This window comes from Diceros bicornis, chromosome 2, assembly GCF_020826845.1.
Source record: "Diceros bicornis minor isolate mBicDic1 chromosome 2, mDicBic1.mat.cur, whole genome shotgun sequence".
Classification (NCBI taxonomy): domain Eukaryota; kingdom Metazoa; phylum Chordata; class Mammalia; order Perissodactyla; family Rhinocerotidae; genus Diceros; species Diceros bicornis.
In genome coordinates, this window is record NC_080741.1 from 90,890,844 (window position 1) to 90,912,108 (window position 21,265).

Below are 21,265 nucleotides of genomic sequence, written 5' to 3' on the forward strand. Positions count from 1 at the left end.
CAGACCCCTGAGTTGAGGACCCAGCTCTGCCACTTGTCGGCCACATGCCCTTAGGCCTCAGTTTGTCATTTGTAAGATGCACATAAGGCCACCCAATCACCCCTGGAAGTTGAAGATGAAATGCAAAATACTCAAGTTCAGTGGAGGTTTTGCTTTTTTAATCTTTTTGTCTTTTTGTTCCTGGAATAGTGATTCCCGACTAGGGCGATTTTGCCCTCCAGGGGACGTTTGGCAATGTCTGGAGACATTTTTGCTTGTCAGAACTGTGGGGGAGGGGGAACTACTGGCATTTAGTGGGTAGCGGCCAAGGATGCTGCTAAACATCATACAGTGCCCAGGATGGTGCCCCATCACAAAGTATGATCCATCCCAAAACGTGAATAGTGCCAAGGCGGAGAAACCTTGTCCTAGAGTCCACTAGATACTGGGAACGGGACACAGGACAGCTGTTACGTTTATACAGATCTATATCTGTGTCAGGACATCTTCAGGACATATTAAATGACTTAATGTATGTATAGGTTTATGTTTTTTATTAAAGATTATATTTTTATATCACAAGTGTATATCTATTATATGTTTATATGCCTATAAAAAGTCTGAAAGGATGTACACAAAAATGCTCTTTCTGAGTGATCAGTTTATGGGTAGTTTTTGTTTTCTTCGTGCCTTTCAGTATTGTGATTTTTTTTTTTAATGGTGATGTGGCGTTACTTTACAATCAGAAAAAACCCGTAAAGACACTTGCCTTTCCTGGGAGGAATTTGGGGCTGGACGGTAAGTCAAGCTGGTCTGTTTCTTCTCTAGATGGCCTGGGCCTCTCCAACACCATGTATGCGCGGCTAGGGGAAATCATCAGCCTGGATGCGTCGATCGCCGTGACCCTGGCAGAACACCAGGGTCACGGTGTTCTGCTCATTTTACAGATTAGGAACTGAGGTTCAGTGACATTGTGTGATCACCCTGAAGTCACACAGCTGGGACATAACAAGGCTGGTGCAGGACTCAGGACTTGTGATGGCAAGTCTGTTTCTTGGACCAAACTCCATCCAGCTTCCCCACACTTGGGAACCTGGGATCTCCTGAACTCCTCCTCGCAGGAGCTCAGATGGGCCTGTTTTGAGCATACATTTCCATGTTTAAACCTAAGCCCAAGTTGTTTTCACTGCCGCTTTTTTACCGGCTGTGATAAAGCGGGTGTCGGTGGAACCCAGCCCGCCACCTGTTTTTGTAAATAAAGCTGTTCTGGAGCATGCCTGTTTGTTCACAGACCGTCTGTGGCTGCCTTCCTGCCCCAGCGGCAGAGTTGAGGAGCTGGGACAGATATCTCAAGGCTGCAGAGCTGAATGTATGTATATCATCTGGCCCTTTCTTTTAAAATTTGCCGACAGTTAAATTACCACAAGCGGCCATTGCGGGGCCCTCTAAACCATTCTTCTTTATTCCCAGCATTCCTCTCCTCAACCACATCTCTGTGTCCCCGCAGCGGGAGTGATGCTGCCTCCATCCGGACCCGGGCCACGTTAAGTGAAGATAAAAGGCACTACGTGCTCAATGGCTCCAAGGTACGGCGCCACAGCCTCCAGGGCCTCGTCGGGTCTCCATCATGACCCACCCGTCACACACTGACCACTGTCCACGCACCAGGGACCCAAAGGGCGTACACGGCATCTCTGACCACCCGTTGGGGGGATGCTGCTCTCCTTTTTAGGAGGAAGAAACTGGCTCAGAGAGGTTAAGTGACTTGCCAACGTCTTGTGTCTTCTCGGTGGCAGAGCCAGGATTGGAGCCCAGGCCTTCTGGCTCCAGTGTCAGCATGCTTCCATAGTACCAGCTACCTCCCGAGCTGCTCTGTGTGTTTGTTTTTAAATTTTTTTACTATGCAAGTTTTGAAACACATATAAAATTTAGTGTAATGAGCTTCCGCGTACCCGTCGCCCAGCTGCAGCAGGTGTTAGCTCACAGCCAGTCCTGTTCCTTCGTCAGCATCGCCACTGCTGGATTGCATCCTCACGATCTCAGCATGTGTCTCTACAGGATGGGACTATTGGAAAACAAGGTCGCAATACCATCATTACATTTAAGCAACGGATAATAATTTCTTACAATCTAGTTCTCATTCAAATTTCCAATTGTCTCATACCTTGTTATTTTTCAAACAGTTGCTGTGAATCAAGATCCAAATAAGTTCTGTACGTTGCAGTTTGTTGAGATGTCTCTTTATTTCTCCCTTTCCCTCCCTCTCCTCATTCTCCCCCCTTCTTGCTCCTTTCTGCCTCCTTCCTACCCCTCGCCCCCTTTCTTGAGGAAACCCAGTTGTTTGGCGCTAGACCTGAGCTGTCTTAGTTCCATTGGCTGCTCGTCTACACGCGCGCGCACACACAGACACACACACACCTGTGTCTCTTGGACAGTCCTTGCTCTGGGGTGACTGGGTTGAGCCCCTGTCTTCTGTTCATGCAGGTTTGGCTTCCCCAGAGCCAAGGGCTTTACATTCTGGCCTGAAGTTTGACAGGGAGCTGGTGGGTCTTGTGCAAAGATGTTGCTGAGAGGTGGCCCGTGATAGTCTGGTCTTCTTCAAAGCCCCTTTGCTTCCTTTCCTCAGGTCTGGATCACCAATGGAGGGCTGGCCAGTATTTTTACTGTGTTTGCAAAGACCAGCGTTGTTGATTCCGACAACTCAGTAAAAGACAAAATTACAGCGTTCATAGTAGAGAGAGACTTCGGTGGAGTCACTAACGGGAAACCTGAAGACAAGTTAGGCACCCGTGGCTCCAACAGTAAGTAGCACACGTGTGTGTAAGAGAGAAAGAGGGAGGGAGGGAGACCCTTCAGCCCCATACAAATATCAAGATCAAATGAGATTTAAATAGTTTTGGTTCCACTGAAGCGTTTTAGCAGAATCAGATTAAGAATGCCACAATGACGTGTCGGGCTTTGGTGATTCAAGGTAAGATACCTGCAGCGTCACGGAGCTCTCGGCCTTGTGAGGAGGGCGGTAGTGGGCAGCAGGAAGGACGGTGGGCCGTCCTAGGTGAATGCTCCGTTACAGGAAAGCCCGTCCTTCCTGTCTAGGGCCTCCTCCTTCCCCTGCTCTCCCCCTACCCGCCCTGCCCGCCTGTGGCCCCCAGGTCAGCCCTCGGTTCACTGAGGCTGGCGTCCTGTCAGTGGCTCTCCACCCCCCCAGTGCTGCCGTGGAGTCCTCACCAGACTCCCCCTCGGGTCTCCTAGTTCAGATCATAGAGTGTCCGTGCTGCAGGGGACTGCCTGCCGCCCTTGGCTCCAGGGGACCCACTTCTGTTTACCACCTCGGCTTCGGGGACCCTGTGTTCATCTGCTCGACATCTGCTCCGCCTCGGGGGTCAGAGGGTCCCGAGCTCTAACCTGGCTCTGCCACTTAGAAGCTGTGTGACCTTGAACAAGCTAGTGTACTCTCTGTGCTTCAGTTCCCTCACCTGCGGGGAAGGGGTGATGACAGAACGCACCTGCGCAGGTGACACGAGAAGGGAGTGTTACGACGTGTAGTGAACGTGAAGGCACAGCAATGCTCGCTGCTGCTGTTACTGCTGTTTACATCACAACTAGTGCTGCCTATTGTTCCAGCAGAGGAAGGAGTGTGCTCTAAGGCCTTGATATGATATAGAGCTTGGCGTGCTGGTGGAGAAAGGTGGCCAGGGTGACGGAGGTCGGGGGAGGGAGCATGGCTGTGGCCACGCACCATTGCGGGGGCACTGTCCACACTGAGGTCTGGGCTGTGGTGCCCACTGGGACTGTGCAGTGGCCCTGTGAGAGGGGGTCGAGTAGCACAAGATGAGGTCAGAGAGGGAGGTGGGGTCCTGCCCATACCAGCAGCCTGTGAAGGAACAAGAGCTGTTAGCAGAAGGGCCTGGTCTCACAGCCATACATAGGACCCAGAGAGTTCACTGCATGTCACAAGCAGGCTGTTTGAACGCGGTGGTGATCGCCAAGTGAAAGGTCAGCAGACCCTGGGTGCCCACACTGGGCTTGGCTACTGCTTGGCTGCTCGAGCCGTGACCTCTCTGTCCCGGGCCTCCCTTTGCTCCGGTGTACGTTGCTGGGAGCCGCCACGTTTATAGAACATAACATGCAAAAACTCACTGTTACAGAAAACACTGTGCAGAAGCCCCTGTTCCTCCCCGCCTCTGCCCTCACCCCCGCCACGCTTATTCTGACTGCTGCTCCTTCACGCTGACCTCGGCTTCCTCCAGCCCGCCGAGCGCTTCCTCACTTTCAGGTCTGCTTGTCACCCCTCCCTGCCGTGACCCTGTCTGAGAAACCTCCCCAGGACTCGGCATTCATTCTCTCACAGGCCACGGGTGCTGGGGCAGCCTGCTTCAGGCTGGGGCTTGGGTTCAGGTCTGCCCGGGTGTGCTTGTTACTGCGCCGGGCCATGTTCTCCTCACAGCAGATGGCCAGAGCCTGAGGGGCTGGGCCAGGCCGTATCAGCACAGGCGAGGCCTCTCGGCTCATGTTGGGCTGGCTACGCGGCCCTGGCCACAGCAAGTCCCACTGTCAAACCCAGTGGGCAGGGCGGCAGTCTGCTTCTCCCGCAGAGCCAGGGCAGCTCTGTGGCTGCATTAAGGTCGAGTTCAGTGGGACCGATATTTCCATCTGGCACAGGGGCCTTAGAAAATGCCGTGCCGTCTGGCTTTGTGGTTCCGTCCCTGGCTCCTTCTCATCCTTCAGACTTCACCTTAGAGAAATCTGATGTAAACCCTTAGTAAAAATATTATCTGCCCTCCTCCAACCTCCATTCCTGTCAGCAGGCCATATTCATTTCTTCCATAGCACTCACCACAATCTCCTGTCATCTTGTTTATAGTTTATCTTCCTGACCAGAGCACGGGCTCCACGTGGACAGAACCTTGTCTTTCCACGCTGTCCTGTCAGTAGATGTAGGATGGAGGAGTGAATGAGTGGATTGCATCTCGTGCCTGCTGGTCAAGCGCAGAGTGGTTTACGTTTGTCAGGTGACGCCTTCACTTGTGTGTTCCAGCTTGTGAAGTCCGTTTTGACAACACCAGGGTGCCTGTGGGAAACGTCCTTGGAGAAGTGGGAGGCGGGTTTAAGGTGAGTTGGCAGCAGCAGCCGTGTGAGTGCCGTGCAGTTTTGCAGTGCAGTTTGCTGGCCCCCAGCTTTCTGTCCCATCCCCCCTTGCAGCAGACCAGGCTCTGCTCGCAGGTAACCGTGCGTGGTTCTCCACTGGGAGATCAGCATGGTGGAGAGTGGCAACGCTGGCTCCCCGAGGAGGGGTGTGCGTTAGAACTAGGTCTCTTCCTTCGACTGCGAGGCTTCATCTGCCTTGAGTAGCACTAGGATTCCTCTCTTCAGCGAGTGCAGGCCAGCGGGCACGGGAGAAGCTCAGGTCCTCTGAATGCACAGCCCTGGGTCCTGAGTCCCTGCCCTAATTTTTTTTTTCTTGGAGTGAGATTTAATATTATTTTTCTTGTTGACAGATAATTCACATAACATAAAATTCACCACTTCCAAATGTACACCTCAATGGTTTTTAGTATATTCACTATGTTTTGCATCCATCATCATGGTCTAATTCTGGAACATTTCCATCACCCCAGAAAGAAATGCCATACCTTCTCGTTTCCTCTTCCCCCCATCCCTTGGCAGTCGCCATTTTACTTCTGTTTCTGTGGATTTGCCTACTTTGAACATTTCCCATGAATGGAATCCAGGTGTGGTCTTTTGTGGTTGGCCTCTTTCAATGTAGCGTAATGTTTTTAAGGTTCATCCAGGTTGTAGCAGGTGTCACTCCTTTTTTGTGGCTGAGTAATATTCCATTGTATGGTAGACTGCATTTTGTTTATCTTTTCATCAGCTGATGGACATTTGGGTTGTTTCCACTTTTTGGTCATTATCAGTAATGCTCCTATGAACATTCGTGTACAAGTTTTTGTGTGAAAAATATGTTTTCAGTTCTTTGGGTATAGACCTAGAAGTGGAATTGCTGGGTCATCTGGTGACCATATGTTTAATTTTATGAGGAACTGCCAGACTGTTTTCCACAGCAGCTGTACCACTTTACGTTCCCACCAGCAATATATGAAGGTTCCAATTTCTCCACATCTCACCAACACTTGTTATTGTCTGTTTTTAAAATTATAGCCATCCTAGTGGGTGTGAAGTGGTATCTCATTGTGGTTTCCAATACTTGCATTTCCCTAATGACTAATCATGTTGAGCATCTATTCCTGTGCTTGTTGGCCATTTCTCTTTGGAGAAATGCCTTTTTAAATCCTGTGCCCATTTTTAAACTATTTGTCTTTTTATTGTTGGCCTGCCCTAATTTACTGGGTGACCTGGGTAAGTATCTTCACCCTGGGGAGCCCCCTCCCTTGCTGTGAAGTAGGGATCAAAGCAATGCCTCCCTGCTCCTGGGTATCATGAGAATCAGATAAACAGCATCAGCCAGAGCTCCTGTCACGAGGCTGCTCAGTGACTGTGGAACAAAGGCTTGTCGAGGTGGAAGTACAAACGAGGGAACAGTCTGTGTGGTGATAGGCTTGTTTATGATTCGTGTAACCCAGATGTTACATACAAATTAGAGAATACAGACAGACAGAGAGAAAAATGAAATCACCTGAAGCCTGTCCCCGAGAGAGCAGCCATTCATGTTCACATTTTGGGTGCTTATCTTTCTAGATCTTCTTAAAGTGTATGTATCGCTTAAATGTTTGGTGTGTACGTGTGATATAGCCTGCATGTCTTCACTTATCAATAAATCCTAACAGTCTCGTCATGCTAGTGAGCGTATGTTACTAATGTTTAATGTTGTATCGCATTTCTTTGTGTGGCAATGCCACAATGAATGTTACCAGGCCCAGGACCGTGCACTTAACACTGTTCTCACTTCTTCCCTGCTCAGAACCACACTGTGTGGCATATATCTTTGTACATATCTTTGCACACTTCTCTAGTTATTTCCTGAGTTTCAACACCGCTAATAAAATTACTGGGTCAGAGGATTCTTGACCCGTGTTGCCTAGATGCCTGCTGGGGAGTCAGACCAGTGTCTTCTCCTCCAGCAGTGTGTGAGAATGCCCCTCTCCCAGTCCATCCCAACACTGTGTTAAAACATTTGTTTCCATTGTGTTAGGTGAAAAATGACTTTTCTTTTTTTTTGGTGAGGAAGATTAGCCCTGAGCCAACATCTGTTGCCAATCCTCCTCTTTTTGCTGAGGAAGACTGGCCCCGGGCTAATATCCGTGCCCATCTTCCTCTAGTTTATATGGGACGCCGCCACAGCGTGGCTCAATAAACGGTACGTATGTCCGCGCCCAGGATCTGAACCCATGAACCCCGGGCTGCTGAAGCGCAGCACGCAAACTTAACCGCCACGCCACCAGGCTAGCCCCCAAAATGACTTTTAATATGCAAAAGAGAATTGATTTCTAAAGCCCTTTATTTGTTAATAGTGGGATTACTTGCCAGTTAACCCAGATACTAAGAAGTGTGATACACTTGGGTGATTCCGGAGATCATAGAGTGGTCCCAGGCCGGGTGAAAATTGAGTGGCTGATGTGAGACAAAAGTAAGAGCTTCTTCCCCTGGGAAGGCAGAAGGTTTTATCAACAGACCTCTGAAGGCGGGGAGGCAGTTCACTGACGGGCTGTTGAAGGAATGGATTGTATCTTGATCTGGGAAAACTGCGATCTAGAGTGTGGTTGTGGAAATCGTAGAAGGAAACTTTTCTGCGGTAGAGGCAGTGATAAAGCGTGGAGCTGAGGAGGCGGGAGGAGAGGATTCTGAGGTAAACAGCAAGATGAATATTTGAGCTCACGAGCCCCTCTTGAGACCAGGCTAAACCTAGTAGGTCTTTGATCCTCTGGGGAATGAGACCTAGTGTCAAATCCTTTTTGCCTTCTATTTTTTTTAATGGAGTTAAGAATAAACCGTGAAGGGGCTGTGAAGGGGATTTTGTTCACAGAACCGTGAGCTGGCGTTTGAAAGCTTGTTTGGGAAGAGGGAGTAAAGGTGGGAGGACGCAGTTCCTCTTCATAGCCTGGCAGGTCGAGAGGCCAGTGTCCTCCCATGTCCTGAGACACAGGAAGTCTGAAGCTAGAGGTCAGAGGCCCCGGGAGGAGGCAGGGCGGGGTCTGAATGTCACTCTGTGGTGTGACTTAGCCAGGCCCCCTCCCCCATCAAGTGCTGGGGGCTGGCCCGACACCCAGGGTGCCTGTGGCCTCGTCCACCACATTTCCCAGCTGCCGTGGCTGAGCGGTTAGAATCAACACTTGCCTTTCCCAGTAGTGGGCTCAGTTTCCAATCTCTCCAATCCCACAGGATCTGTTTTGAGAGATTCTCCTATTCAGGTTAACAGGTAATCGTGAGTTCAAATCCAGTTGCATGTTTTATGAGTCCAAGCCTCACATAAGCAAGCACTCAGTAAAAAGCAGTAATATATTTGAAGTTGAGCTTTTCAGGAAAACTGTGGGGTTCACAGGCTCCCTTCTGCCCTCAGACCCCAGCCCTCCTTTGAGGCCTCCTAGCTGGTAGCACGGGCTTGAGCAGAGGCTTGGCAGGTCACATTGGCCTTTAGGAGGCTCATGGTGGCGGCCTTTCCTCTCTCGATGGCCTGGTAGACCCCCTCAGGGGCTTCTTGGGAGCCTTGGCTGCCCAACATCCGCTCTGCCCACACCAGAGGACACACACACGCAACCCTTCCTGCTGAACTTGTGTGCCCCTCTTCAGTCCACCAGCACACTGCCGACCGCCTGCTGCCTCGTCAGCTGTCTGTCTCTGTGCCCCTTCGGGTGTGTAAGGAGAGGCCTCCATGGATCTGGATAGTCTAGTGAGGAAGCAGTGTGTACACAAGTGTGTGCCTGTCCCTCGTCACCAGCTGCTCTCTGTCTGCATTCCGTAGGAAGGTAGGACTGGAAAAGAGGAGAGAAGCCGACACAGCTCCCTAACAGATATCATTATTGTAGAAATTTGGTGGGGGAGGAGCATGTCATGTCAGTGTAAGGGGCTGGGTCAGTGGAGAGAGCACAGGCCTAGATGTCAGGCAGATGCTTGCTGTGTGACCTTGGGAGAGTCACCTCACCCCTCCGAACCCCAGGTTCTTCATCCGTAAAATGAGGATCCTGCTGCTGAGGCATTGTTGGGAAAGTCTAAGTAGCTGCAGCTTGTACCCAGTAAGTCTTGAGTTTCTACTCCCTTCCCTTAAAGACTAAGAGAATTGACCTGTTCTTTTGGAATAAGATTGTCATGGCTTTTTGGGGGTATGACTCCAAGGATGTTCATGAGAGTCGTTGTGGTGACTGAGTCACCTTGTTTAGAAGCACTGGGACTGTGCTCTCTCCCGGCCCAATGAGGATTAGCAGGATGATTCTCTCCGCCCAGATGCTGGCACAGAATTCTCTAGAAACTTGCTGTTTATTTTCAAGAAACCTGGTAAAAATAAATAAGCACTGTTGTGGACTGTCACCTCTGGTCTTCCGGGGCCCTGGGACCTTTCCCAGCACAGTAGGGGGAAGCAGGACGCTTGGGGGTGGGTTTCAGTGAGCCACCTCCACTCCCTGCAGGTGGCCATGAACATCCTCAACAGCGGGCGGTTCAGCATGGGCAGTGCCGTGGCCGGAATGCTCAAGAAATTGATCGGTAGGTAAGTCGGGGACAGGAGCCCTTCGTGGCACAGCCTTGCCCTGCTGCCCCCTCTCCAGCCCAGAGGCTCTGCCATGTCTCCAGGGCAGGGCTGGTGCCGAGCCAGGCCACCTGGACAAAGGGTCCAGCTGAAGTGCAGGATCTGGGCTTCCGTTTAGACCAAAGAATGTACTCAGTCTGCCCCCAAAGGTTAGTCTTCACGTTTCAACGTTCTTTTGTTTTACCTACTCAGAGGGTCAGGGGAGAGAGGGAGTGGACATTGTCAGAGGTCGAGGCAGGTTGCTGCTCTGACCACTCGGCTTCTTAGGGAACATCCAGGTGAGAGCCAGACACCGATAAACATTAGCGAGAACTCTCACAGGGTCCCCATTCTGCAGGTGACTCTGCACAGTGGGTGGGTCAGGAGTGGGATCAGGTTTGGAACCCAGCTCCCTTGGCCTCTGGATCTTCCCCACGTTTTCTCTGTTAGGATACCTGAGAGAACCCTGGACTGTCCTTGGCAGTGAACCTAAAACAGCCCTATAGAGTTTTTGTTGGGCACGAAATGTCATTACCTTCTTAGCTTTGTGGAGGTGACTGCAGGGAAATGCAGGGGGCCCTGGCTGCCGGTGGTGGGGGTTGCCCAGGGCTGGCATACCCCTGAGTGCTTAGAAGTTCCTCAGAGGTCAGGGCAAGGTGGGATGGGGGTGCTTTGTTTTAGGCTGTCACCTTCATTTTATAGATGAGGGGACTGAGGCTCAGAGAGGGTGAGTGATTCGCCCAAGGCGATGCCCCTGGGCTAAAAGCTGGCCCTTTCAGACTCCAAGCTCAGGGCTCGTCTCACTTTGCTGTGCTGCTCCCAAGGCCCTGAAGCCCTCTGGGCCTCTGCTTCCCCATCTGGAAAACTCTACAGGAGCTTCACGAGGGCCCTTATAGCCAGCCTATCCCCAAATGACGTAGAACCTCTGATGAGATCCCGAGGCCCAGAAATGTGTGAATGTGGGTTTCTGTCTTCCTTCTGAGCCATCACGGGGACCCGTTTGCACTTGGATCATGCCTGTGAAAGTGCTGACTGGAGAGCATTGACTGCAGGTGGAGGAAGGTGGGGGCGCTGCTGACCCGGGGAGGCCGCTGTGTTCACTCAGGTGCCTTTAGAGGTGCACCTGTTCACAGCTATACACCTTGAAGCCACAGGCCTGAGTTTTCAAAACAGGCTGCCCTCCTGCTTTGGTGCTGAACAGCTGTGCCAGGTGTGAGCCTGCTCCCACTTGCGTCGAGGGCGCTTCTGTGGGCCCGCTCTGTGCTGGGCGCCTTTCCCCCGCGTCTCACGTGGTCTTCCCAGCCACTCTGTGAGGTCGGTAGTGCTTCCAGGGAGGGGGAGCTGCTTGGCCCAGGCTGCTAGCTGGTGGGAAAAGTGCCCGATTCAGACCTGGGTCTGACTCCAGGGTCTGCTACTGCTCACGTCCACTGCCGCGGGCACCACCAGGAGTGGACAGTCCCTCCTCCAACCCGGCTGTGCTAGAAAAGGGCTCTGTATTTCAGGGTGTTGGGCCCAGTGGACCCGTTTCTCATGGTTCCTGCCCGAGTGTTTGAAGGGGAATGATGACAGCCTTAGGAAAGCGCCTTAGGACAGCCAGAAAACTCTTCTTTTTACTAACTCCGCTCTTCTTCAGAAATGACCGCTGAATATGCCTGCACGAGGAAACAGTTCAACAGGAACCTCAGTGAATTTGGATTAATTCAGGTACTAAGGCTAGGAGGGCTACGCCTGACGATTTCACGTGGGCATTAAAAGTGTGTGTGCTGTGTCTTTCCGGGTGCCCCTCTGCGGTGGCTCGGGAAGGAGACGCGATGTGGCCCTGTTCCGTGGGGCTCCCGCCCTTCCGTGAGTGCCGGGCTGGTTCTCTCGGGCACTGAGACTCTAGGCTTAGTCCCCTTCTCTGCTGGTGGGCAGATCTGGGTCTCAGTACGTGCAGATTGTTTCTTGTGTTTTCCTGAACACTCCAGGAGAAGTTTGCCCTGATGGCTCAGAAGGCTTACGTAATGGAAAGTATGGCCTACCTCACTGCAGGGATGCTGGACCAACCAGGGTTTCCCGACTGCTCCATCGAGGCTGCCATGGTGAAGGTAACCCCAGCACAGCCAGAGACAGACAGAAAAGCTCTTGAGCTGCCGCCTTGCAGACCCAGTGTTGCTTGCCATCTTCCTCTTCTCATTAGTTTATAGGTCAGCTTATCGTTGACCCAGTATTTATGACGTACCCGCCATGAGCAGGCTCGCCTCTAGGACGCAGCTGGGGGACCAGAATAGCCCAGGAGAAGCAGCAAAGAACAGTGCCCAGTTGAGTGCCAGTTTACAGGACAGGTCAGCATCTCCCAGTGGGTTTGTGCTAAGTTGTCACCAGCTGATTACCAGTCTGTAGCAGAAAGGGAAAATACTGGTCATGTGTTATACTTCATATTAATGTAAGATAGCAGCCTGGCTTTCTTGGGAAGGACTGTCTTTTATTCTGAGCGTATTGCCTTCCTACTTTTTTGTATCAAAACCTCCCTTTATGATATATTTGGTTGAGGTGCCCATAGTTATTTTCAAACTGGGCTCTGAATTAAACTCCTGAGAGAAATGGTGAGCAGTATGCCAGCTTAGAGAAGTGCCAGTCTAGTGTCGGGAGGAGAATGTGCCTAACCGGGTTGGAACCACGTGTAAGGCTTTACTGAGTTGCTGTGTTGAGCCTCTGTGCTGGTGCTTCTGCCTTCCCTGTAGCCCCTCGTCACCCGTCAACAATGACAGACGGTCACCGGCCCCCGTCAGCAGCTCCTCTTCTGGAGCTCAGCCCAGGGCCGAGTTTGACAGTCTCGCTGCTCTCGGGGTGTTCACGTGGGGACAGACACATAGCCTGTCCACACGGGGCCAGGTGTCCAGCCACGTAGTTCCAGTGCCGAGGAGCCAGTCGCAGGCGAGCAGGGCTGGGCGGGAGTGGGCCAGGCTTCCCAGAGAAGGTGACACCTGAGGTGGCTTCTAAAAGGACGGGCTTCCCCAGGTGGGGAGGGTGCGGAGGAGGCCCGTCCACCCCAAGGAAACCTCCCAGGTATGAAAAGTCACGGTGGCGGGGGAGCCACAGCTGGTCACTATGGTCGAGGAAGGAAAAGGACTTGCCTGAGGCCACCCAGTGAGACCGTGATAGTCAGGGCTCCTACGGGGGGTGGTCTCATCCCAAGGCCCGGTTCTCCACACCGGGCCTCCCACTCCATCCCCGGCCACCTGCCCCCATGGCTGAGGTCCTCCTGTAGGAAGGGGCTCGGCACCCTTCACCCCGTGCTCACCTTGCCCCTGGGTCCGTGGCAGGTGTTCAGCTCAGAGGGCGCCTGGCAGTGCGTGAGTGAGGCGCTGCAGATCTTCGGGGGCTCGGGCTACATGAGGGACTACCCGTTTGAGCGCATTGTGTGTGACACCCGCATCCTGCTCATCTTTGAGGTGAGTGCCCGTTCTCGAGCCTCCTGGTCCTTGGGGCTGCCGCCACGGCACATAGGCTGGCTTGTGTGTCCTCTCATTTGACCCTCCTCACAACCCTGCATAGAGCCCGTTCTGCAGAGGAGGCGGCTGAGGCTGAGAGGCCAAGCAGCTCACTCGGGGTCCCACTCCCGAGGGCCTTTTCTGCTGAGCCCACCCCCTCCTGGTGACCCTGCAGGTCTCTGCCAGTTGCCTCTGGCTGGCTGTGGTGGGACGAGCAGAGACCTTCCTGGAGGAGGCCTGGCTTCTGCCTCGGATGCTCACTCTCTGGGTCTGGGTTTCCTTCTCAGGCTATTGGGGCAGCACAGCAGGGTCATCTCTGAGGGCTTGCCCAGCCCAGCCCCTGTGAGTTCACAAGCCTAGAGTCCATTCAGTGAGCGTGTGCCAGGTGGGGATCTGAGGGCAAGGAAGAAAGAGGGGGTTGGAGCCACAGACGCCTTTGGGGCACTCGTCTGACTGGACGGCCTGACTGACCGAGGAGGACACTGGAATACTGGTGCAGTGAGGGACCGAGGTGCACCTCCTCCCAGAGGGGGTCCGAGTCTCATGAAGCAAGTGCCCTTGGCCCTTGAGGGCGGAGAGGACTTTGACCAGGCCCAGAGGAGGGCAGTTTGGGCTGAGGGCAGGGAAACAGTACGTGCCAGGCCCAGGTAGGACCCTACCTGCCAGCACTAGGCAAAAGGAGGGAGAATAAGCAAGTCTGTGTGGGAGCGGCAGCCAGTCCTGCTCAGCGGGGCTGAGGGAGGGGTGGACGGGAAGAGGAGACAAGTGGCCAGGTTGTGGAGGACGCTGGCTGGTAAGCAGAGGAATCTGGATCTCACCGTGAGGGCGGTGGAAGCCATAAGAGGGTTGTGAGCAGGGACTGACTTGGTGGCATTTGCGTTTTAGGAAACTCCCCAAGGCTCATGTGGGGGTGGCTTGCAGAGGTGAGACCAGAGGCCAGGGCGCCCAGAGGGGAAGGGAAGGGGTGGACTTAGAGGCTGTGGAGAGAGGATGGCCAGGATCTTGGGACGGATGTAGGGTGCGCAGGAGGCAGACCCTTAGGTAAGTGCGAGGCTTGGCACCTGAGCAAGTGGTGTGGTTTCCGAGGGGCACCCTCAGACTGTCTGCAGTTGGGGCTCTACTCCTGGGCTCCACCACCAAGGGGAAGGCCTCACTGGCTGCTTTTGTTCCCTGTGTGCCCCACATGTCCCAGCCCTGTGTCTTGCCCCTCAGTGGACAGAAGGGGCAGCCAGCCTGAGGGTACAAGGGGCACTTTCCCAAGGGCACTGGGACAGTCACGGCCCTGCTGTCCCAGGACAGCTTCTTCCAGGGCCCCTTTCCCTCGGCCTGGGTGGCATGGTCAGCAGGGGTTCGGGAAGCTCTGAGGGGTGCGGGGCCCTTGGCATGAAGCAGATGGTTCCGTCGAGACTGTCCAGGACGGGGCAAGGGTTAGCCTGGAGGCCTCCACGCTCCCCCTGCCTCTCCTGCAGGAGTCTCGCCGTCAGTGGCACAGCCTGGCTGGAGGACTCAGTGCCCAGCGCTGGCTGTGCGGCCTCAGGCCAGCCTCCTCCCCTCTGACCCACAGCACCATCGTGCACCATGGGCACAGGCCCCACAGCCTGCCTCCCCGAGATCAGATGAAATCCTGGGTGGTGAGGGGCGGTGGCCAGGGATGGCAGCAGGGAAGAGGTGGCCCTCTGGGTATTGACACCCGGCACTGGGGAGCAGAGCTGCCAGCTGCCCCTCCTCAGCGGTCTGTGGCTTCCCTGGGGAATTTGGCCTGGACGAGAGCCAGCAGCGTGGCCTAGCACTTGCTGTGTCCTGGGCATCAGCATCTCTCTGTAGCTGGGGAGAGCCGTTTCTGCCATTACAAAGAAGCAGAGTCTGAGGGTTGAGGAAGGAATGACCCACATGTGATTGGTCAGGGAGAGATGGTAGGCCCCAGAGGGAGGCCACGGCCATCTGCTAGCTCCCCACTCGTCCCTGTGGAGGTGGTAGCCTACGTGTTGCCCTGACCCCCTAGTCGCAGCCCCACTCCTGGCTGTTTGCAAAGCAGTGGCTTCCACGGTGCGGGTGAGCAGGCAGTGGCGTGGCCTACCCAGTCACACACACGGCGCTGCTGGGGCTGCCCCGAGGGGGGCGGCCTTTGACCTCTATACTGCTGGCCACAGGGAACCAACGAGATCCTGCGGATGTACATCGCCCTGACAGGCCTGCAGCACGCCGGCCGCGTCCTGACTGCGAGGGTCAAGTAGGTGCCATTCCCACTGTCTGCTCCTCGGGTCCCACCTGCCCAGAAGAGGCCGTGCTGGGGCGGCAAGAGGAGGGGCCGCCTTGTCCCAGGACGGGGCAGGGCAGCCTTGCTCACGAGGCTGCAGGGAGGGAAGGAGGCGGGAGACTTGGCGGTGAGTGTGGGGCCCTGAAAGCCAGGCTCCAGAGCTCGGCTTCACCTGTGGGTGAGGACAGGGCCAGCTGCCTAGGGCAGCCTTCCTGCCTTCTCCCTGGGCAGCCCCCGCCTCCCACACTGCAGGAAGCTCTGCTTTTAGAACCCGGGAGTGAGAGGTGCCCCTCACACAGGTGCCAGGCTCAGAGGCCAACGTAAGACCAGTTTGTTCTCTCCTGCTCCCCTCGACCCCCATCCTGGGGCTAGAGCAGTTAGAAATCACTGCTGGAGCCCAAGTATGGGTTGCTCAGAGCATTCTGCAGACCCCTTAACAGGAGAGGATGACCTGGAAGCTGTCTGTGACTTGGCTCCTTGTGGAGGAAGCACTTTTGTGTGGCTCCGCCTCAGAGGAGACTGGCTGCTTTCTGACCGGCTGGGAGGGCTCTGCCTGCAGCCAGGCATCCGGCAGGCCCAGGCCAGGGCGAGGGGCACGTAGGTCCTGAGTTGGCCGTTTGTGGCTCTGTAGTTGGGGAGAGGCAGCAGGTGCCCTGGAGCTTTGGGGCTACGGAGGGGGACCGTGTTGCGGGCCAGTGGGAGCTGGCAGCAGGGCCTCAGGTCATGGGGCTGGGGCCTGTCTGCAGTGAGCTTAAACGGGGCAATGTGACCACCATCATGGAGACCATTGGCCGGAGGCTTCGAGACTCCCTGGGCCGAACTGTGGACCTGGGGCTGACGGGGAAGCTTGGAGCTGTGCACCCCAGTGTTGCGGTGAGTGGGCTCAGCAGGTGTGCCCCACCTGGGTGCCCTTCTGTTGGATAACCCTTTCCCGGAATGGATGTGATGAGGGTCAGTCCAAGTGACACCTGATGCCCCCTCTCTGTGCTGTCATGATGGGGAACAGCCCGGCCCGTTAGCAGGGCCTGGGCCCCGGAGCCCCCGCCATGCCCGGTCTGGGTGGGACGGGACGGGCACTGTGGGGAGGTACTGAGCCGAGTCCTCCCTTCTGGTCTCCTAGGACAGTGCCAGCAAGCTCGAGGAGAACGTGTATTACTTTGGCCGAACCGTGGAGACGTTGCTGCTCCGCTTTGGCAAGGTGCTCGGGCCCCTGCCAGACCTGGGGCCGCAGCAGGCCCTCCAAGATGTTTTGCTAAGTGTCCACCTTCGGGACCAGGCCTAGAAAGAACTCTTGGCCACTGTGGAGGGGGGCCTGGGGAGGCGAGGCTGGCTGTGGCTGCCTGTCCTGGGGGCCACTCAGCTAGCTGGGTGGGCACCTCCTAGGTGAAGGGGGGGCTCCCTGGAGTTGGGAGGAGCAGCCCCACCTGGGCCTGAATCTTGGGACCTGATGTCCGAGGATCTTGCTGCTGAAGGGGATATGAGGCACCGGCCTCTGGTCTCAGCCAGGGTTCTGGGACCTGGTCCTGCCTTAACCGCTGCCCAAATCTAGACAGAGCAAAGGGAAAAGAGAAGGCAGCCGTGAGCCAGCCTCGCCCAACGCGAAGGGCAGGGCAGCATTAGCCCCTCCCCGAGGCATAGAGCGAGGCGCAGAGATGGGTGAGGACGTACCCAGGGGAGGAACTGTGTGTGTGCGGGGTCCAAGGCAGCAAGTCTTCACCCTGGGCCTCTGTTCCCAGACCATCGTGGAGGAGCAGATGGTCTTGAAGCGGGTGGCTAACATCCTCATCAACCTGTATGGCATGACGGCCGTGCTGTCGCGTGCCAGCCGCTCAATCCGAGTGGGGCTCCGGAACCACGACCACGAGGTGAGCCCATCCCACCCGGCCCCACAGGAAACCTCCCTGCCAGCTTTGTCCTGTTGCACTTTAATGAGGCTGCTGGGGTGGGGGTGGTCATTGGGCGGCACGGCACAGCCAGGGAGTCTGGGGGGCGAATCAAGGGCCTTGGCGCCTAGCGGCGGTCCCAGAGGGAGTGGAGCGCAAGGTCGGCGCAGCAGCTGACCCGGATGCTGGCGAGTTTGTCGGGTTGTGGCCCGTGGTGAGGTCATGGGAGGGTCCGTGCTGCTCAGGACAGGGGCCACGCGCTTTCGTCTTCCAACCTGAGAGAAGAAGGTGGGTGAGTGATGGGTCCCAAACCCAGCGTCCTCACCCTGTGTGCCTTCCTCACCCTGCTGGAGGGGTGGATGCAGACATTGAGTGCCTACTGTGTACCGGATCTTTACATGCACTGTCGCCCAGTAGCCTGTGGCCACGGGGATTATGATGTCCCTCTCACAGAGGAGGCAACTGAGGCTACGTTGGGACAGAGCTAGTTTGGCTCAGGGCTGGAATTAGAGCCTAAGACTGTGTGACTTCTGAGCCAGGCCTCCTGACCCTGGCCAAGCTCACAGTCTGGCTGCCAGACTGAGTTCTTTGAACTCAGAGGTCAGACACTGAGGGGGAGTGTGCCCTATGGTGCAGAGATCCCAGGGTTCTCAGTGGTCGTCCTCTCTGACGTTGCTTCTGGCAGGTTCTATTGGCCACCATGTTCTGCACGGAAGCTTATTATCAGAATCTCTCCGCCCTGTCTCAGCTGGACAAGTGTAAGTGGGGTGGTTTGGGGGAGGGAGGAGAGGGCCCTATTCCAGGCGACTGTTGACGGCCGTTTCTGGACCGTCAGGCTCCCAGGGCCTGCTGGCTGCTCACAAACTTCTGCCTGGAGAGAAGGCTGGTAAGGCCTGCGCTTCCCTGCAGCAGGGCCTGCTGGGCAGGAGCACAGCGGCAGATGAGGGCGGTCAGAGCCCCCGGGCGGGCCCTGCTGGCGTCTGCCCAGTGAGGTTCGCAAAGGAAGGAGGCACTTGCCCTGCCGCCTCGCTGCCTGCGCTGCAGCTGAAGTGAACCTGCCCTTCTCGCAGGGCCTCAGGCTCCGGCCTGGGCCGCGCAGGGGCTCTGCTCCTACTGCTCAGCTTGTCTGGAGTTGCTCCTCCTCCTCCACGGCCACCTGGCCACGGCTGAGAACATCCAGCTCAATTTCTCCTCCTGACCCTCACAGGCCCCGGTGGCCCCAAGGCTCTGTACCGTGTCTGCTGCAGAGCCCAGCCCTTCGCCAGGAGATGGCGGAGAGACTGCCAGCGCTACCGCACTCGCTGAGCAGAGGGCTGCACGATCCCGTGTAGCTCCGGCCCTGGCTGCTGCCATGACTGCCACATGCTGGGGAGGCTGAAGAAGCGGTTTCTCCTCCAGCAGACTTAAATCGCAGAGGAGTCTTTCCTTGAGCAAGTGCCCTCTCCCCACCCCTTCTCCCACGAGATCTGGCGCTTTTAGGGACGAGCCCTTGGTTATTTGGAACGAAGCCTCCGTCCCTTCCTCTCCCTGCAGCCCAGGATCACTTCCGGGGGCTTGAGGAGGGGATCATCTCCCGCTCCTTCACAGCGGGTGGGCAGACCTAACTGGAAAGAAGTGCTCCAGCCGCAGCCATATTTCTATTACCACACTGCAGACGCATCACTTCCTCTCTCTTTTTCCCCCCCAGATGCTCCAGAAAACCTAGATGAACAGATTAGGAAAGTGTCCCAACAGGTGTTAGAGAAGCGAGCCTATGTCTGTGCCCACCCTCTGGACAGGACATCCTGAAGCAGAAGGACGGTGTTCCCTCCTGCCCCCAGGCCAACTCACTCTTTTTCCAGAAGGCGGAGAACTTGGGGTTATTACAAGTTGAATCGTCTCTTCCCAGTCTTCGCCAGGAGGGCTTTCTTCTGACCTGAGGGAGCCTCTTCTAGCCTGTGACCCGCAGGCACTGCTGCCTGACAGGACCCCAGGTTCTCCACAGAGACGGAGAGCGCGTGGAATTGCTGAGACCTGGGATTGGAGGTTCTTCTGCCAGTTGAGGAGACGTCACCGTAGAAACTGGGGCTTGTGCTGCTGCCTCCGTGGCCTGAGGCTGGTGGGGACCTGTTTCAGGCATAGATAGCCATTTCTCCTAGACCATGTATTCTCCGAGAAACAGCCTGAGTGCTGCGTCCATGTCACTCTTTCAAACTAAGAGCAAAATGCACTTAAAACACATGCCAGGAACGATTTAACAAAAAAGAACATAAAACGGCAGTTTGTCTATACCCTTCTAGCCTCTGCTGTATTGTCACGTTTTCCTCGGCCAGCCTTTAATGGACAGCAGCGTGAGCCTGAGGTCCAGCCTTTGGTGGTGACTTCCAGTGCCCTTTGTCCTCGCTCCATGAGAAAAGGGCCGAGAGAGCCAGCCAAAGGGCAGGTACCCAGTCCAGGGCCACGGTGCTGTGGGGGGTCGGGTCGTGAGCCCTGTCCTGGATCCCTCTCAGGTGATGGGTGGAAAACCGCATGGCCTGGTCTATGGCAGCACATGCTCACTCCTGCCTGGGCTTTGCTCTTTGCTTTCTTTACAAGGATCGGTCTCCACTCTTGAAGTGAGGACACAAAGGTGTCTTTGGGTGGCACTAACAGGCCTTTGCACTTCTCTTGTCTGTTGTTAGTCGCTAGATACACTGGGTCCCAGTGTGCTCATGCTGGCAGGCTTCAAGCTATGGTCTGGTTCCTGGGTGGTCTGGGGCTCCAAAAAGCCCCTTGTAGATGTTGCCTTGAGGTGGGAGGGGGAGGCCAGGCTATCTTGTTTCCCTCCAAGTATAAGTTACTGGTGTGATCTGGTGTGATGACAGAAATAGTCAGAGAGGAGGTTGGGAACGCTGACAGCTGAGCTGGCTTAGGGTGTTGGCCTGAGCATTCTGCCAGGGTTCTGGTAACTTATCTTCAAAAGGCAAAAGTTTACAGATATCGTGACTTTAGAAATAACTTTCCAGTGAAACACAAAGTTCTTAAAGTATTTTGTTAGCAAGGAGGCATTTTGCAAAAAATGGAGAGTACATATCTTCTTGCACAGTGCCGGGGACAGGAGGCCACACAGAGCTCCTTTGCAGGCGAAAGCTTAGGAAGTGGCCATTCAGACCCTGCCCCCTCTGGGCAGCCCTCAGGAAAGAGGGCTTCCGCTGTAGGCCTGGTGGCATATAAGTCCCCTGTCAGCAGCAGATTCTCTCTTCATCCAGCTGAGTTTACAAGGCTGAGGCCACCAGTTCAAGTCTCCCCTTCTCACCTGCCATTTCTGAGTTTTTCTTACACAACACGTGGGGAGGAGGCCCCAGCATGGGTTTGTGATACCTGTTCAGCAGTATGGACAGGCTGCTTGAGATGCCCAGGGAACTCGTGCTGGGAAGGCCTGTGGTGGGGCCCCCGACCAGGAGCACTCTGGCCAGGGAGGCAGGCCTGGGCTGGACTCCAGCAGTGACTCTGAGCCTGGGGCCTGTCCTGAAGGGAAGCAGCAAGGTCCAGGCGAGGGGAGAGCAATTTCAGCAGCTTGTCAGCACTTCTTCTGTTGCATGGAGCTGTTACCAGCTGCCCTCGGGAGTCGGGAGAGAAAGATCCCGCTTTCTGGGAAGGTTTCTCTGGCAAACCTTGTTGCCAGATAAACTTCTCTCTCTCTATCCCTGAATGAAGGTTCTGGCTCTGTTAACCAACAGATTTGGGTTCTCTATTGACCTATAAATGATTTTGTGGTCCCTCTTCATAAACAGAGGGATAAAGAGGACTCCGAGGGATTGGTGGCAAGACTCAGGCTTCCAGACTCCCTCCCCCACAGAGGGACAATTGGCAGTGTCTTGGAGCTGGAAGGGAGTTGGAAGGTCCCAGTAAAGCCCAGAGCCTCTGCCCCCATCTGTTGGCTGACCGTCGAGAGGCCAGTCTGGGTTGAAGCTCAGAAAGCCCTTAGACTTGTCTTCCGACTTCCCCATTTTATACCTGAGCAACCAGGCCCCGA

General features: G+C 55.2%; 1 protein-coding gene across 1 annotated transcript; it reads left to right on the forward strand.

The window, feature by feature from the left end:
- The first annotated feature begins 786 nt into the window (after positions 1-786).
- LOC131421459 (complex I assembly factor ACAD9, mitochondrial-like) lies at positions 787-19,549 on the forward strand. The gene is made up of 14 exons (XM_058568099.1): positions 787-908; positions 1,392-1,565; positions 2,606-2,780; positions 5,018-5,091; positions 9,561-9,636; positions 11,292-11,362; positions 11,626-11,745; positions 12,964-13,092; positions 15,282-15,361; positions 16,135-16,261; positions 16,509-16,586; positions 17,125-17,253; positions 17,957-18,029; positions 18,959-19,549. The coding sequence occupies exons 1-14, from the start codon at positions 831-833 to the stop codon at positions 19,057-19,059; spliced, it is 1,485 nt and encodes a 494-aa protein (XP_058424082.1). The 5' UTR covers positions 787-830; the 3' UTR covers positions 19,060-19,549.
- The last annotated feature ends 1,716 nt before the right edge of the window (positions 19,550-21,265 follow it).